Source organism: Eremomyces bilateralis, assembly GCF_010015585.1.
Source record: "Eremomyces bilateralis CBS 781.70 unplaced genomic scaffold P152scaffold_7, whole genome shotgun sequence".
NCBI classification, from domain to species: Eukaryota; Fungi; Ascomycota; class Dothideomycetes; order Eremomycetales; family Eremomycetaceae; genus Eremomyces; species Eremomyces bilateralis.
In genome coordinates, this window is record NW_022985073.1 from 42222 (window position 1) to 57771 (window position 15550).

General features: G+C 50.5%; 7 protein-coding genes across 7 annotated transcripts; 3 read left to right on the forward strand and 4 right to left on the reverse strand.

Moving 5' to 3' along the window:
* The first annotated feature begins 957 nt into the window (after positions 1 to 957).
* On the forward strand, positions 958 to 2435 carry P152DRAFT_457482 (putative histone H3 protein). The gene is made up of 3 exons (XM_033679233.1): positions 958 to 1559; positions 1659 to 1780; positions 1850 to 2435. The coding sequence occupies exons 1-3, from the start codon at positions 1406 to 1408 to the stop codon at positions 2063 to 2065; spliced, it is 492 nt and encodes a 163-aa protein (XP_033534751.1). The 5' UTR covers positions 958 to 1405; the 3' UTR covers positions 2066 to 2435.
* On the reverse strand, positions 2292 to 4689 carry P152DRAFT_457484 (MBOAT-domain-containing protein). Its single transcript, XM_033679234.1, has 5 exons — positions 4425 to 4689; positions 4329 to 4373; positions 4175 to 4274; positions 3112 to 4130; positions 2292 to 3058 (listed from the first exon to the last, which is right to left on the reverse strand). Exons 1-5 carry the CDS (start codon positions 4444 to 4446, stop codon positions 2433 to 2435), a joined length of 1812 nt encoding a protein of 603 aa, XP_033534752.1. The 5' UTR covers positions 4447 to 4689; the 3' UTR covers positions 2292 to 2432.
* Positions 4690 to 4828: 139 nt separating this feature from the next.
* On the forward strand, positions 4829 to 6766 carry P152DRAFT_457485 (cyclophilin-like protein). The gene has a single exon (XM_033679235.1). It carries the CDS (start codon positions 4909 to 4911, stop codon positions 6496 to 6498), a length of 1590 nt encoding a protein of 529 aa, XP_033534753.1. The 5' UTR covers positions 4829 to 4908; the 3' UTR covers positions 6499 to 6766.
* On the reverse strand, positions 6756 to 7433 carry P152DRAFT_472886 (uncharacterized protein; the record flags this gene model as incomplete). Its single annotated transcript, XM_033681187.1, has 4 exons — positions 6756 to 6765; positions 6817 to 7143; positions 7246 to 7272; positions 7330 to 7433. 4 exons carry the CDS (start codon positions 7431 to 7433, stop codon positions 6756 to 6758), a joined length of 468 nt encoding a protein of 155 aa, XP_033534754.1.
* Positions 7434 to 8357: 924 nt separating this feature from the next.
* P152DRAFT_457486 (putative UDP-N-acetylglucosamine-dolichyl-phosphate N-acetylglucosaminephosphate transferase) lies at positions 8358 to 9952 on the reverse strand. The gene is made up of 2 exons (XM_033679236.1): positions 9611 to 9952; positions 8358 to 9533 (listed from the first exon to the last, which is right to left on the reverse strand). The coding sequence occupies exon 2, from the start codon at positions 9521 to 9523 to the stop codon at positions 8378 to 8380; it is 1146 nt and encodes a 381-aa protein (XP_033534755.1). The 5' UTR covers positions 9524 to 9533; positions 9611 to 9952; the 3' UTR covers positions 8358 to 8377.
* A 373-nt stretch (positions 9953 to 10325) lies between these two features.
* Positions 10326 to 11898, forward strand: P152DRAFT_306009 (WD40 repeat-like protein). Its single transcript, XM_033675124.1, has 2 exons — positions 10326 to 10627; positions 10727 to 11898. The coding sequence occupies exons 1-2, from the start codon at positions 10415 to 10417 to the stop codon at positions 11744 to 11746; spliced, it is 1233 nt and encodes a 410-aa protein (XP_033534756.1). The 5' UTR covers positions 10326 to 10414; the 3' UTR covers positions 11747 to 11898.
* Positions 11899 to 14299: 2401 nt separating this feature from the next.
* On the reverse strand, positions 14300 to 15258 carry P152DRAFT_382811 (SET domain-containing protein; the record flags this gene model as incomplete). Its single annotated transcript, XM_033675768.1, has 2 exons — positions 14300 to 15097; positions 15151 to 15258. Coding segments are annotated over 2 exons (906 nt in total), but the record flags the coding sequence as incomplete, so codon positions are not given.
* Between the last annotated feature and the right edge of the window lie 292 nt (positions 15259 to 15550).

Here is a 15550-nt window from a genome sequence, read left to right on the forward strand (position 1 = left end):
ACTTGCAGGCCAAGACAAATGTACTACCCGATGACCGTCTTGGCCACCGCACGAGTCACCGCGTGAAGTTATCATCGAAACCGTTCCAAGATCTTTCGTGCCCTAGAAGTGCCCCGAATGCAAGCCACCAGAGTATCATCCGACCGCTTCCCACACGCTCCTAACGTGGCATGGTGACATTTCGGGGACGCCCTCCTTCGGGCAACTCGATAACGAACTGGGTGTCGGTGAATTCTAGGAGCGTTAGCAAATTGGACGAGTCCTTCAAATGGGATTCCTAACAAACGATCTGGATCGTCCTGGTGATGGCCTTCTCCATCCAGAGAGGGACGTCTCCGTGTGCGGCCGTAAGCTACTCGCTGAAACTGCGATTGCGGGCCGTCCTCTAGTCTACAGTCTACGCCCTTCTGCCGTCAACAGAGGAACAGGGAGTACCTACTAACGAAGCTCAGAACAGGTGATCACCGTAGGCCTTAACGAGGTAAAAACTTAGTGCATGAAGTGGTAATTACTAATAACACGCCTAAAGACATTATGAATAAGTGAAGGTCCTTTAAAAGTCTGAGGAAACGAAATATTGTAAATACATAATTGGCGGTGATAAACCGTCAGCCAGAAAACATCGAATTCGTTCTTCGATCACCTCAAGAAGTCGAAACCGTTAAGAGAGAGGCCCCATAGACCAATATCCATAAACGATCTCTTCGAGACGTCAAACCGATTACAAGAGAAGTGTAAGGGTCTCACTGTAGGGAATCTCCAATCATGAGGCAAACGTAGAATTGTTGCTATGAGGGAGGGATCTATCTAAAGGTGTGCAAGGCGTTATATGTTTGGTGCTGCCCTTCACGGCTTGTGGGAGGCCGTCGTGGGCGTCAGGCAATAATGTTGATTCCTCAGGCCAATTAAAATAAATGTCATGAATGCATGCTCAACTGTGATTGGCTCTCCACGCGTCGCGCTTTGGAGCTTCAAAGTGTTGACAACCTTCAGCCCGATATTGGGGAGTCCACATACAAATAGGAAAATATCTCGATATCCCGGTGCAAACCCATTAATCCAACCCTTCAATCCAACCCTTCAATCCAACCCTTCAAGTCAGTGAGGCTGTTCGCCAACGTCTTGCTATCAACAATCGATCCATCTGCTTGGGACATAGGGAATCGACAACCGCCTCGCAACCAGAGCATCTCGACCCTCGTAACTCCCTGCTTTTGCGCAGCAGCGCACATTACCCGGAGCTATCAATCGTCGCCGCACAATTCGGCTTGTCCCGGCGCTCAATTCATCCTAGTGTACACATCCAGAGACATATGATGTGGAGTCCCTGAGCCTCGCTGCTCGTTACGTTCCCGCCATCCCTGGACCATCTTCACGACTTCGGGCCCCTATCGAACCTCGCACCATGCCCCCGAAGGCCCATCGGCCCGGTCAAGCCTACGCCGTAGGTGGCTCCGGCAAGCGACCATCGAAAATTGGTAGAACGACCGCAAGAAAAACGAATCGAAGCGCTGGTGGATCAAATACGCCCCAGCGGCGGAAGAAAGGCGGGGTTGAACGTATGTTTACATCCAGTCTCAATTTGGCCCATCACGAGCTTGGAAGCTGGCCCGGAGGCGCTATGTAGAACTTGAGCTAATCGCGAATCCAATACACAGCTGGCGACCCTGTCCCGAAGAAACAACATCGTTGGAAGCCGGGGACGCTTGCGCTCCGGGAAATTCGGCGATATCAACGAAGTACCGACCTACTCCTTGCGAAACTCCCCTTCGCTCGTCTGGTATGTTCGCTTCGCTCTCCTCACGGCACCACTGCCCGCAGTGTTGATACATGGCTGATGGGTCTCTAGGTCCGCGAAGTCGCGCTGCAAATGATCCAACCGGGCGATGTCCTTCGCTGGCAATCACAAGCAATCCAGGCACTCCAGGAAGCCGCCGAGGCATTCCTAGTCCATCTATTCGAGGACACCAATCTGTGTGCAGTACATGCGAAGCGGGTTACGATCATGCAGAAAGACATACAGTTAGCCCGGAGAATTCGAGGCGCCTGGGGTGGTTCGGGTTGATGTCTTAGGTATTGCATTTTATTTTCGGGTTGGCTGCAATAGTAGCTGTTATCTATGCGGCGTCGCTGGACGGGTTGTCTGGTAAGCGAAGGAGTTTGGGATTGAGGTCATCCGAACACGGAGAACACATGGGGACCAGTACAAACCGAGGGACCTGCCGGATGGGAGATACCGGGTATTCTGATGGAAAAAGATCCGAATGCTGTTGCAATGCAAGGGATCATTCTATTCAATAATTTACAACACTACGGCTTCATCAGTCATACCGACATATTGACGAAAAGTCAGAAACTCGCTCAAGGAACCGTTCAAAGCATGTGTACCTGGAGGAATGTGCGTGCATAATATTGGAACAATGCTCCCCAAACTATCTGCTCTTCTTATCCTCGACCTTCTTGACCGCCTCCTCTTTCACGTCAGCCTTCAAGCCGTCCACAATTTGTCCAGTGCCTCGGCCTGTTTTCGTGGTCTCGTCTCCCAGGGCATGCCCTAACTCCTTGACCTTCTCCTCCAGAATGCCACGAATATCCGTCAAGGTCAGCGCCTGGCCTCCTCTTTGGGCCCGGATTTTGTTGAGCTCCGCCTTGACCTCTTCAACAATCTCATCAATATCTCCTTCGGGATCTTCGGGGAGGCCCAGCGTTCTGCCACCTGCCTCATGGCTTGTGGTCCGCGACACTGGCGGCCGTTTCCCTGGAGCAAGACCTTGACGTCGTTTGGCGGCGGCGGCGAGCTGCTTTGCGAATGGGGTGAGGAGGAAGAGTTGGCAAAACGCTACTCCCACAATACAATACCAATACACACCCGACCAAGCGCGTAGAGAGCCGTCAAGGGTAAGGATAATGAACGGTGCGACGACGAACGCGAATGCGGTCTGGGTGATGAACCACGTGAAAGCGTCATATACCCACTTATATTTGGTCGGACTGGGCTCGTTGTTTGCATCCACGTTCTGATAATCCAAGAAGAATGGTCGCACAAGGCGCCGGCCATCTGAATATATGTTAGCCTTCATCGACGCGCAAAAGAAAGAGGGCGTTGCTCACGTTTAGCCATTGTTTGCAGAAACGATGCTAAGACGAAGGCTAAGTAGTAGCCTGGAAAGAAACCATGCCACATTGCACTCGCACTGAAGGTCGCTAGGGACGCCCGGAAACCAGGTTTCTTTCCCTTCGGAGTAACGCGAAGATACACGTAATTTCGAAGCCAGTTGTTGGTGTTCAAGTTCCAATTTCCAAGATAGGCTCGGACATTCTGCGCAGTTTCGACTCCTATCGGTCTGATGTTTTGGAGGCGGTTCCAATTTGCTTGTCCTGTTTTGGGGTCAACGCCTCCATATCCGATTCCGGAAAGAATGCAAGCCCCCTCGGTAAGAGACCATACACCATAGTACTTCGCCCGCGTGGTGAAACCGAGCATATGGAGGATAAAGACTCGGTGGAAGAAGTTTTTTTCCATGAAACTGTCAGACACAACGGTGACATTGTTATACCTTCCAACCAGCTGCAAGAAAATCACGATCCAGAAGATTCCCTCGGCAGCTTTCCGCATTGCTGGCCAGTGGCTTTGCGGGACTCTTCGCTTCTTGCGAGTTCGGGGCGCCTTGGATGGATCGGTACCCGGAGGAAGCTCGAACATACTGGTGTTGATGTACCGTGTATAATCAACGTAGTCAAAAGATGGTCCACCCATTAGGGATGGGAAAAAGAGAAAGTAACCAGCATAATCCAGGAGGCCCGGCATTTGCTTGATTGCCCGGTCTCGTTGATGCTCCGATAGCTCCGAATCTGGGAATTTGCCATCGTGCACATTCCAGGCGAAGGAGGAAAGCTTCATGAGGAGAACCATTTGTGCACCAGTGACGTCAACTGCTGCCGGATTGTTGACGAACTGTCGTTCGAGGTGACTGATGGACAGGTGTCCCATCAGGAATGCGAACGCAAGCCATGGCATGAGCGAGCCTTGGACATATTTCGCAATGAGATACGTCGCTGCGGCACTACAAAAGAGCGTTCGGAGTCCAGCCCACAAGTCAAACAGACCAACAAGGTAAAACAAGGAGACACTGGTCAGTTAGCACAGGCTGCTGGGACGGAGATCAAAAAGTACCTGATGCTGAATACATTCTTCTGCCACGGCTTGGTGTCCGGGATCCGTTTCAATACCCCTGCGAGAGGATAGGAAATCAAAAAAGAGAAGATGAGCTTCACTGCCTCATATATGTCAACTCATGATGCTAGTTCGAGGATATTGAGAAGCATACGCTCGTCTGTCGAAGCACCGAGTTTCCCCCCGAGATAGGCAAAGGCTACATTCTGTCAGGCTTGATGCTCAAATAATATCAAGTATTGCAGCTTACGAGCATCAATTCCAGGGATCATGTTGGGAATAGGTTCTGTTGAAGTCAAATAGGGAGAGGTGCGATTCGGGATATTCACAGCATTGCGCTATCCCAGGCGACAATCGACGGATCAGAGGATTCGGGTACTTGGATTTGAGAAAGATAAAGGACCATAGATCGGTATACATATAGAAGAGAATTCGGGTTACAAAGGAGAACTGTAACGGAATTCTTGGACTTTATAAGAAGTTCATCTGGTGTACAGCTGTGCTGCGAACCAAAATGACGTTGTGACCAAAAGGTAAAAGCCAACTGTCCAGTCGCTTCAATGCTGGGGTTCACTCGGCGCACCATAGCAACCAATAGCGCACCTTGCGTCGACTTCATCCCATGGCCATTTCTTGGGTCAAAGCATGCAGCACCCCAAATATCATGCTGGAGTTGTTCGACCGTCTCCCGAAAGTACTGCTTCATACATATTCAAACCCCACATGCCTTGACAATGAGTACTTCCTATAACCTCGAACCGCCGCCAACGGCACAGGTGACCCTCCATACAACCACCGGCGACATCGACATCGAGCTCTTCGGCAAGCAGGCGCCTCTCGCGACTAGAAACTTCCTCCAGCACTGCCTGGACGGCTACTACGATGGGACCATCTTCCACCGCCTGGTCCCAGGCTTTGTCATCCAAGGCGGCGATCCCACAGGAACAGGGACGGGTGGTGAGAGTTCCTTTGAAGATGGGCTGCCTTTTGCGGATGAATTCCATACCCGGCTGAAGTTCAATCGGAGAGGTCTGGTAGGGATGGCAAATAGCGGTGGGAAAGATGAGAATGCGAGCCAATTCTTCATCACGTTGGGGGAGACCATGGAGCTGACGGGGAAGAATACGCTATTTGGACGAGTGATTCAGAATACCATTTATACGGTCACGAATATGGCAGATATGGAGTTAGTAGAGGGATCCGAAAGGCCGCTGTACCCAGCCAAGATCACTGGAACGAAAATCCTCATCAATCCTTTCCCCGACATGGTGAAACGAGTAAGAGAAGCGCCGCGAGTTATCGATCAAGATGAAGGGAAAAGGAAAGGCAAGCGGAAGAAGGCGAAGAAGGCATTGCTAAGTTTCGGGGATGAAGAGGATTTTGACGAGGTCGCACCTGTGTCAAAGAAGCCGAAATACAATGCTAAGCTCATCAGCGGATCGGCGGCGGGTATCAAGGTCCCAGTCCCCGAGCAGCAGAACATGCGGAAACTGGAGAGGAGTGCAAGTCCTCCTACCAAGGGCCATCAAAGGACGACACCTTCGCCTCCGCCCCGGCCAAGAGACACGAAACTGCCCGCTCGCTCCAAGAAGAGCCCGTCGCCATCCAGATCCCCGTCCCCATCTCTGTCTCCTTCTCCCGAACCGTCACATCGCGAACGAGGAAGACGGAAATCGGATGTTGAAACAACGCGTGCCCAGATCGAGGCTCTCAAAGCAAGCATGAAGCGATCTAGTCCAAACAGGGAGGAGGCAGTCGAAGCACCGGAGGAAGATCCATTCAAAGCGATGGTCCCTAAGACCGCTATCCGCGGGCGTAAGCGACGTGCTGGAGCCAACGGAAAGGATGAGGAGCGCACGCTGGCACTACTGAACAGATTCAAGGCGACGCTCGACGCTGCCGATCCGGAATTGGAAGAAGTCAACGAACCGGCCGAATTAGGCGACAAACTCAAAGGCATGACCGATGTTAGTGAAGAAATCCACACCAATGGCATGCCTACAGGTAGTGCAGAAGACGAAGAAGACGTCTGCGACTTGCACTTTGTAGCTGGATGTCAAAGTTGCGCCAGTTGGGAGACTCAACTTGCTGCTCAGGAGGCGAAGGAGGCCGAATCAGATCTAGGCTGGATGAGCCATCGGTTGACGTTTGAGAGAGATCGGCTGGGTAAAAGTTTGGAGTGGAAGAGGAAGAATGAAGAAGAGCTAGTCGTGATCGATCCGAGGGAGAAGACTGAAGAGCTCAAAAAGGCGAAGAAAGGGGGAGGTAGAGGTGGTGATTGGAAAGAGAGGAGAGATAAGACTGGGGATTACAGGAAGCGGTAGCGTTGACCTCACGTGTAGCATAGAAGTGGACGAAAGACTCAACGGTTTGATTCCGGCAACGTGTTGGTGGATAACACTATTCATGCTAGAGTGCAAGACCTCCACTGGGAACCGCTCTCGCTAACAATGCCATTTCAGTGTGCTCCTTTCGGAGATTCCATACCATTCGCCATCGGCCCTGCTGCAACATCACTGTCACTCGCTTCCGACTGCCAAGTCCTCCAATTCGAGTCCAAAGACCTTGAACCGAGAGGCGCTTAAATATCGCTAGACACACGTTAGCAATGGGTCCGAAGGAACTGTCGGATAGAGCCATACGAATGGTTTGGTTCCTCGAATGCTTCTGTCTTCATGGATCGCGCAACCTCTTCCTCGTCACTCACGTCAATGTCGATGACTTCACTCTTAAAGTGCTTGATCTTCGGTCGTTTGATCGGGGTCTGATCGTTCTCCGAAGAAGAGCTGGCGTGGTCGATCCGCTCTTCATCATCCTCGAAGTTCGCAGATTTTCCGCTCCCATTGGCGAGTCCGGGACGAGAGCGCTTGTGCGCACTCCCGTTCGCCGACGAGGTCACAGGGGAGGCCGTTCCCGTAGCCTGGTTCATGAGCTTCGTATTGGCTCGCTTAACTTTCATGAACTTCTGGCTGTTGGCAGTTGGTAGGTATTCAATTTAACTGCTTGAACAAGGCAGTGATTGCAAAGAGCATAGTTGCATTTGAGGTGGCACGAATGAGTTCACCACATACCTAACAGCACTGGGACTGTAACCGCCCCTGTATAAGTCAGTTCTGTGATCAGTGAGATAGGGTAGCTGCATGTATTTCACATACATAGCATCCGCAACGGCCTGCCAGTTCGTCGCCGTACTATTTGATTGTGCGATAATGCACAGAAGAAGCTTGGTGACATGATCGGGGGTCCAAATTTGAGGCATCTTGGTAGGATTGGCTGCAATAGGTTTCACTGAATTGAGTGGACGGTATAGAGGTTTAAGACGATATGATGAGACTAGAAGAGAGTGTTAAAGTTGGATGATTAGAGTAAGAGAGGAAGTGTAGAGAAAAGTGGAATGCGGAGGAAAGTTGAGCAAGCAGTGAGGAGAAAAGGCAGCAGCCAGATGACAACGTGCTATAGTGACATCTAGCTATTGCTATAAGTTATAGCTCTGGCCTGACGAAGTCTGGACATGTGAATTGATTGAGCGAATGCCAACAGCTATTGCGGGACCTCGATTGAAGTCCTGTCGATATAATATATCTCATCTGAGCTCCTGGGCTCCAGGGTCAAAAACATAGATCTCACCAATTAAACCAGACTGGGAGTGGGAAAGCCGCAGTTTGATTCTTACCCTGCCATGGGTTCAAGCTGTAATTATGCTGACTTTGGCCGAAAACGACTGACGGCACTGGTGGAATTCGCATGTGGGGGAGGTGAGAAGTGATACTGATAGAGCTCAGATGGCGGCGTCTCAACAAGGCGATTTCACCCCACGGCGGTCACTCTATGCTTTCAGTACCTGTGAAGGCTTGAGTGTGGCCAAACTCGACTTTACCGAAGAAATTCTTTAACTGCTTGGTATGCTTGAGGACGCATACTTTTCTTCCGTTGACAACCTTGGAGCCTTCCACGCAGTCTGTGACATTCTTCGCAGCATGTGTATCGTTTGACTACAACCATCAGAACCCAGTCGGACTGTATATAGAATCATACAGTTCATAGTAATTAGATACTTCCAAAACCCTAGGACTTCTCCTGTACTAACACACTAAGGTATACCGGGGGCGGTTGGAACCAGATCTGTCTAGGATATTGCTCTGGGATTTGTCATTGCAAAGTGGAGCAATAAATTCAGTAGACAATCGTATGGAATTTGAACCGCTATAGATTATCTGTATCAAATATGAGCAAAGCTAATTTATGCCTCGCGATCAGGCCAACAAAACCACACGCCACTTGCAGCGACACCAGCTCCAAGGCGAGAGTATCCTCCCGGAGCGGGCCACGCCAAACAAGCCAAAGGTTTAATATGGTCAGGTTACTAAATTCCACCACACGACCTGACTCATCGCACCTGATCCAAATGAGCTTGAACTGCGCCAAGAGCTTTAATCCCCATTCCAAAAGACGATGGAGAGGCTTCACCAAGTCTGCCCGACTTGGCTCCAGTAGACCAGTTTGCCGATTGAAATGAGGCAACCGATGCCGAGGGCATGGCACCAATTTGAAAAGTTGAGGCGAGGAATAGAGAAAATTGAACGCCTGTGGAATAAACAACAGCCAAAGAGTCTTTGAAAAATGCCCCAGAATGCCCACGACCGCAAACACCATGCCTGCAAAGTAGCAATATGTGTCTCCCACAAAAACACGCGCTGGATACCAGTTATGCAAAAGGAGCGCAAGACTGACGCCTGTGAAGGGTAGAAGAAGGTACAAACTGAAGAGATGAGTGTCCCTAGCAGGATGATTGTATGATGTAAAGGGAGGCAGGTACAGCATGTCATTAGCCATTATTAGACATGCAATGACCGCAGACTGCGCGACCTCGATGCCATTAATACCGGCCAATATGTTAATGCTGTTGGGGCAGAATATCGAAAACAATGCCATGTATACGTAGTATACCGGACCGAGATTGAGAATCTCAGCCCCTCCAAACAATGGCCGGAGAGGTGTTGGCACAACGATTGAGGTCACGCCGAAGTCCACAAAATATACAACGAGCAACGGTATGGAGGCAAAAACCGGTATGAAGAGCTTGTGTCGCCAACGAATATCGAACAGGTCATCGCCAATTCCGAGGATTACAATCGACTGTAGGGACAGAAGCGCGGAGAGGTAGGACGCCAACTTGTTATGAGGGAATTTGTGTAGTAGTCGACCGGATTCAACGGCGCTTGGTGTATCGATCATGGGTATATCGCGGTTTCCACCACCGGAGGTTGCGGCGACAATGTCCTTGTAGAATGGGAACGGAATGAACGTGATGGTCGTGAGAAGGAATACCACCGCTGAGATTGCTCCCATGGTCTCCGGACTAATTGATACGTTAGGTCTCCGGTGTCGTACGCTTGTTAAAGCTGGAACAAGCGAAATTTGGGAACTTCCTCGTACGCTCACATACATGATGATGGTTTTGGACTTCGACATATCCCGGCCCTTCAGCCCGGCTTTTATGAAGGTCTCTTCGAGCCATCGTATCAAACAGAAGCTGAGACTGAAAGCAATCCCGCTGAAAGCCAGGGATGCAATAAGAGGCTCTCCATCGCCTTGGAAGGTATTCGCAAGTATCCCAAAGCAGGATCCGGACAGAACCAGATGGAAGAGAGCTTCGTTACGCGTTAGATGACCCATTGTTGCCCGTTCCTTTGGGTGACCTCCACAGCTACCGGTCTCGAAGGTAGAGAGAAAAGAGAGAAGGAACCATTTCGTCGGTGGGGCTGCTATTAAAGTGTAGGAAAACTAAGTTAGTTTCTTCATGTGAATTGTTGACAGTTGTCGTCACTGGGATCGGCCCGAGCCGGTTGGCACTTCCATGTCGTCTTCCGCATCTCTCGGCTTGCCGATCGGAACCCCAGCCACAATCGACAGCCCAAACTCCAAACTCCAGAGGCATTGCTCACATTCTTCGTCCTCAAAAACCAAAACCGAACAAGAAACTCGAATATATAAATCGAAATCGACCGGTCTAGTTCCAATCAACACTGACGAACCCTATATCGGCAACCTCATGACCTGAAGAGCCTCAAAGTGGCACATTTCTGAGCGGAGGATGCCCGTCACTACGAACACCTATACCCAATCCCAGGTCAAGAATGAAAGTAGAAAGCTATAGGAGACCTCTGGAACGATTTATACTTGGTCGGATGAGTTCTGAGCCCATCATCAAGGTTCCTCAATCCATTTCACTATATCACGATGCCTCGCAGCAGCGCAGAGTTCAACCCTTTGGAGTTCCAGGACTGGAAGTATGAGCATAAAGATTTGGTCCTGTCGATAGATTGGAACTATTATGGCACACGTGTCGCCACTGCAAGTTCTGACCACACGGTCAAAGTATGGGAAAAGAAGGATGATGGCAACATGGGCTTGCTTGATAGCTGGAGAGCACATGATGGCGAAGTTCTCAAGGTACGGATGGTAGATCAATTGCAATCTCTGCAACGCTTTCAAATTCCCCTTGTGAATTAAAACCAGTATTGATACTGCACATATGCTAATTGTGTGAAGGTTCGTTGGTCAAACCCTCATCTGACTGCTATACTGGGGACCATCTCAACCGACGGAACGTTTCACCTGTTCTGTGAAGATGTACTTGCATTACCTCAATCGGGTCATCGATTCCCTCGTATCTATTCTCTACGATCCCCGGCGGCGTCGCCTTTAGTCGGATTAGATTTTCGATGGGATCTTTCCGAGACATGCGTTGCTCTCATCACTCGAGATGGATACCTCCAGGTCCTGGAAGCCACCACGGAGGATTGCAATGAATGGCGAGAGATATACGCCGCGTGGCAACCCAATTCCGGCGGATCTACCGACTCGGGATTTGATGTCAGCTTCCACAAGGAGGGGTCGCCTTGCTGGGCGGCGGTTCAAGTCGGGCTGGATAGAAAAAGTATCGGCATGGCCGTAGCAGCCATGGATAAGATCTTGGTCTACAGAACAGACCGAGAGAGAAAATTCTATATTTCCGCTGAGTTGTCCGGTGCGAGGGATATCATCAGAGAAGTGGCATGGGCGGGCATGGCATGTAGAGGTCATGATCTTATTGCTGGCGCAAGCAAAGACGGCTTCGTACGCATCTGGGAGGTACATTCGGATATGGATCGGAATGGCGAGCGCATGGGTGCAAGAGAAATGGGTGGTGAATTCCACCAACCGGGCGAAAAGATGGGACTGGGCATGCCGCGCACAGAGAATGACTCTGGGGTATCACCTCGAACTCGAAGATCAGGAATAACATCTGGATTGAAGGAACCGCACATGGTCACGCGAGCACCTATTGATAGGCGGATCGGAGATAGCCCGCGAGACATAAGTCTGGAAGAAGATCGGGCCATCGGCCGCATCAAGCAACGGGCAATTTTAGCAGGCGAGCTAGCACACAAGGGAGCAGCATGGAGATGCCTATGGAGCTTTTTCGGAGATGCGCTCATCACTGCTGGCGATGATGGAGTTATCAGAGTGTGGAAGAAAGGCCTGGCCGGACAGTGGTTAGAAGCGGCGGAGGTCGAGGCTGAATTCTAGGAATTGATCATTACCCGCCACCAATATATCCGCGGATTATTTCGCGATATTGAGCGATGCCAATTATTCGAATTTGTCGAAGCGAGCAGGATCTGGGCACATTGCCAGTGGGAGTGGTTGTCCGGAGGACACATTCCAGACGCATACCAACCACTCCGCAACTCGATTCCATAGCACTATTAGAGAGGGTGATGTCTCCATGCATTTGTGTTTTTGAATTTGCTTATCATTTATTTCAAACTGTCAAGATATCCTGGAAGTCGGCTTGAATCAGCCATAGACACAATTCTTTCGAATTTGGCAATGCTGTCCATCGGACGAACACCTGTTCAGCCAAACAAATCTTCCGGTAGTCGACTACCGTCCCCTCGCAACACTGGAGAAGCACTTTCCATCTACTCAAATCTTCACTTGACTTCCAACAGCACTCAACCCCTCGGAAGTTTGTTTTCTCCGTCTCCACCATCGCCTAGCTCCCGTCTTGCGAAGCTTGGGATATCCCGACCTAAGGGTCTCTTGAACTGCAAGCCCACAGCGCCACATAAATGGAAATGGGACGGCAAAGGATGGTTCATCGAAGCGCCGGCAAGTGCAGGGGCCACGACAAAGCTTGAGAGCAGAAGTGTGAGCCATGGCACCTTGCCGGCACCAAGAGGAACAAATACCTCCAGTCTAGTCATTGGCCATCCCGAAACACTCGTAGGATTTGTGTCAAAGCTGGAAAGATCGGGGCGAACCCAGCCAATCGATGTCCGTGGATTTGTGGGGGACGATCTTCCTCAGGCATGGTCGGGAGGAGAAGAGGAGCATGAAGAGAGACCTGGAGATCGATTCCTCGTGAAAATGCCAACAGCCAAAGAACCCCAACCCTACGACTTCCCGGGAATGGAGCAAGACCAGATCGACGCATTTCGATACTATGAAACGAAGTCCAAAAGAGTGCCCGAAACGGAGTATAGGCCAGGACTATCCCCTGTACAACTTCAGCAGTTCTTCCGCGTCAGTAGCGAAAGGCACACGCCGACCGAGGGAAATCCAAGAGTCGTGGAACCAAGCTCCAGCCCAAAAAGACCTCCGCGCATGGATTGTCCTGGTTCATTTCCAAGACGCCATCTGACTGAAGGTGGGCGTGGCCGAGACATGCGCAGAAAGCCACTCTCTGTTGTGCCTACTCCAGTTCGAGGTCATCGCCCAGAGATACAAGGAGTATCGAACGCAAACAATCGCGCTCAAGCTCACAACGGAAGAGTTAGACCCCTCGCGCATTTTCGAGCGATATCTCATCCTGAATTATCCTGGAAGGGAGGCATACATCAGGCGTACAAACGACCCGCTTCGCCCTTTCTACAAGAACATTCGCGAGGACGAGATACTTTCAGCGATCAGAATAAGCCTGACTCTCCTTGCGCAGAGCATATTCCTTATGCGGAAGACACCACCAGCCGTGGTTTGAAGTCCAAGGTACATTTCCGAGGCCATCATGTCGACCACCAGGAGAGCTCGAGCAGTGAACAGCGCAATGAATTGAGCCACGACTCGACCAAAAGCGACATGACAAAAGGCACAACCCCGCTACGCACCCCATCGAGTGCCCGAAAAGCTATGCGGGTCGGATGCGAAGGAAGTGGAGCGGATTTGGAGTCAGTAGGGATGTGTGCTACAAGCCCAGAGCTCCCCTCTACCAGATCAAAGACCATTCGAGCAAGATATCGTGAGCATATCGGCAATGCCAACGCTTGGTCACCAAAACCGTCGCCAAAGCACTTCACGATCAAACCGGCTCTTCGTTCGTTGCGAACAGCTTCCACTTCTTCTGTGGAATCGAGCGCGTCCTTCAGGGTCCACCGTCGGAGTCGAGAGAGTCTCACGACCAATATCCTCAGGCTGAATGGCCGAAGTACTGTCGAGTCACAGGCAGCTGTGGTGTCAAATGTGGAGTATGGCTCTACATTTCACCTCAGGATATCGCTACCAGCCCTGGTATATGCCGGATTTAGCCATATATCCTCCTTATTTTTGTGTCTTTTGAGATCCCGTTTCCGTCCCTCCAACTTCTCTGAGAGGTTGATCATGTTTATTCAGGAGCACAAGATGCTACTTCTTGAGCTTGGCATCGTGTTTTGGGCCATGGTCGCCGTCTGGAAAGTACTCGAGGCGGTTAAGGAAGCATTGGAGGCCATGCTCTGGCCGGTGTGGTGGTCGATGAAGTGGCTGGAATAGATCCTTCCGCACCACGAATGAGTTTCGGTTAATAGGATCCCCGTATCTTAGTCAAATGTTCTCATCTCCTGCTTGACATGCCCACGGTGCCAAAACCCCTCGTTCTAGTAATCTCTGGTATTTTGCCACCAAGAAAGACAACCGGCGACGCACTGGGTCTGCCAGCCGTAGATGTTGTGGCAAAGTCAATTTCAATAAGCTCTTCAAGAGGATTTCGGATGCTTCCTGTTCTCGGGCGACAGCTGTTGCCACCTGCTGTGGAAGGGGCTTGAAGGCTCGATTATCCTCTATTCCGTCTTTGAACCGAATCCATTCGGCACATACACCGCGCTCAATGAGGAACAGGGCGACTAGGGTCCGGAAGCACGGCTCAGGTTGTTCCGTGGCAGGAGTCCCGAGGAATAAAGTATAGTCTCCTAGAAACCCATATCTTGCCAAGGTGTCGTTTTGCCCGGTGCTTAAGGCGGGAATGATAAAGTGATCAATGCTGAGGGAGTCCCACACGTTTGTTCCCGGTTCCGGCAGAAATCCATATTCCACGAGCAAGAAATCGTTTCCATGCGCTCCGTAGGACACGAATATCTCTTCGCCAGCTACATAAGGTCGCTCGGTTCGAATTTCATACCCCTGGTCGGTGCGTGTTGCCGGCTGGCACGACGGCGAATGATTCAAAAAGTCAAGGAAAGGACACAGTGCGAGATTGTTAGCCGCAGAAGTCGAGCGGTGGTTTCCACTATCGGTATCGCGCCAATACATGGTACGCGAGTTGATGATGAAATAGTAATAGAGGAAACGGCTCTTCGATGCTTTCGGTACAAGGTGTTTGACCTGACGCCATGACTCTGAGATTAAAAGACTTTGATGTTTGAGCAGTGCGACTGCACTTGGTGGAAGCAACGATTGGAGCTCAACGGGCCAAAAAAAAGGAATGGAAGCTTGGAGCGCTTCGATAGATGGCCATGTCCTTTGCCAATCGCGGAATCCAAATTCCTCACATTGAGAGGATAAAGTGAGATACGCCGCGATTCGAGTCTGGCCACTGGATGCTTCTGGGAGCCGTAATTGTTTCGCTCCTTTTGAAGCCGGTGTGACCATCGCAGAGCGAGGAATGAACAAGACACGTTCGCCCTCCTATGCCAGAACGTATCAGTTTAGAATCCTAAAAGATAAAATATCTGACGCACCCGCAAATCTCGAGTTGCAACTATTCCAATGCCATGGGACGGAATCTCATGGGCCTTGACACCGCAAATCTTAATTCCATGTTCTTTTGCCCATTGGGTGAAGTCTTCCAAAGCATTATCGGACATTGGGACTCCAGTACGGAGTACACTTGCAACTCTCCACTTCAAGCCAAGGAAATTTACATATATCGTGTCTCTGCAGCAGGCTCATGGCTTCCTGAATAATGGAGCATGCTAATAAGTGGAAAGCGAACTGGGTCAAGGTCATGGATTGATAGACGCTTTCTCCTTGATCGGATCAGTAGTCACCGTCCAGGAATATCCAAATAAGTAGCTATTTTTCCTCCACAGACCGGCGAAGAAAGGTGGAAAAAATTATCGATGAAGAAATGAAATATTT

Bases quoted from the DNA above. Each gene is read 5' to 3' on its own strand.
- P152DRAFT_457482 (XM_033679233.1), top strand. From the start codon at position 1,406: ATGCCCCCGAAGGCCCATCGGCCCGGTCAAGCCTACGCCGTAGGTGGC. The intron at 1,560-1,658 runs GTATGTTTACAT...TCCAATACACAG, and splicing joins GAAGAAAGGCGGGGTTGAAC to CTGGCGACCCTGTCCCGAAG. The intron at 1,781-1,849 runs GTATGTTCGCTT...ATGGGTCTCTAG, and splicing joins AACTCCCCTTCGCTCGTCTG to GTCCGCGAAGTCGCGCTGCA.
- P152DRAFT_457484 (XM_033679234.1), bottom strand. From the start codon at position 4,446: ATGATCCCTGGAATTGATGCTC. The intron at 4,275-4,328 runs GTATGCTTCTCA...TATATGAGGCAG, and splicing joins CGGTGCTTCGACAGACGAGC to TGAAGCTCATCTTCTCTTTT. The intron at 4,131-4,174 runs GTACTTTTTGAT...CTAACTGACCAG, and splicing joins AAGAATGTATTCAGCATCAG to TGTCTCCTTGTTTTACCTTG.
- P152DRAFT_457485 (XM_033679235.1), top strand. From the start codon at position 4,909: ATGAGTACTTCCTATAACCTCGAACCGCCGCCAACGGCACAGGTGACC.
- P152DRAFT_457486 (XM_033679236.1), bottom strand. From the start codon at position 9,523: ATGGGAGCAATCTCAGCGGTGGTATTCCTTCTCACGACCATCACGTTC.
- P152DRAFT_306009 (XM_033675124.1), top strand. From the start codon at position 10,415: ATGCCTCGCAGCAGCGCAGAGTTCAACCCTTTGGAGTTCCAGGACTGG. The intron at 10,628-10,726 runs GTACGGATGGTA...AATTGTGTGAAG, and splicing joins ATGATGGCGAAGTTCTCAAG to GTTCGTTGGTCAAACCCTCA.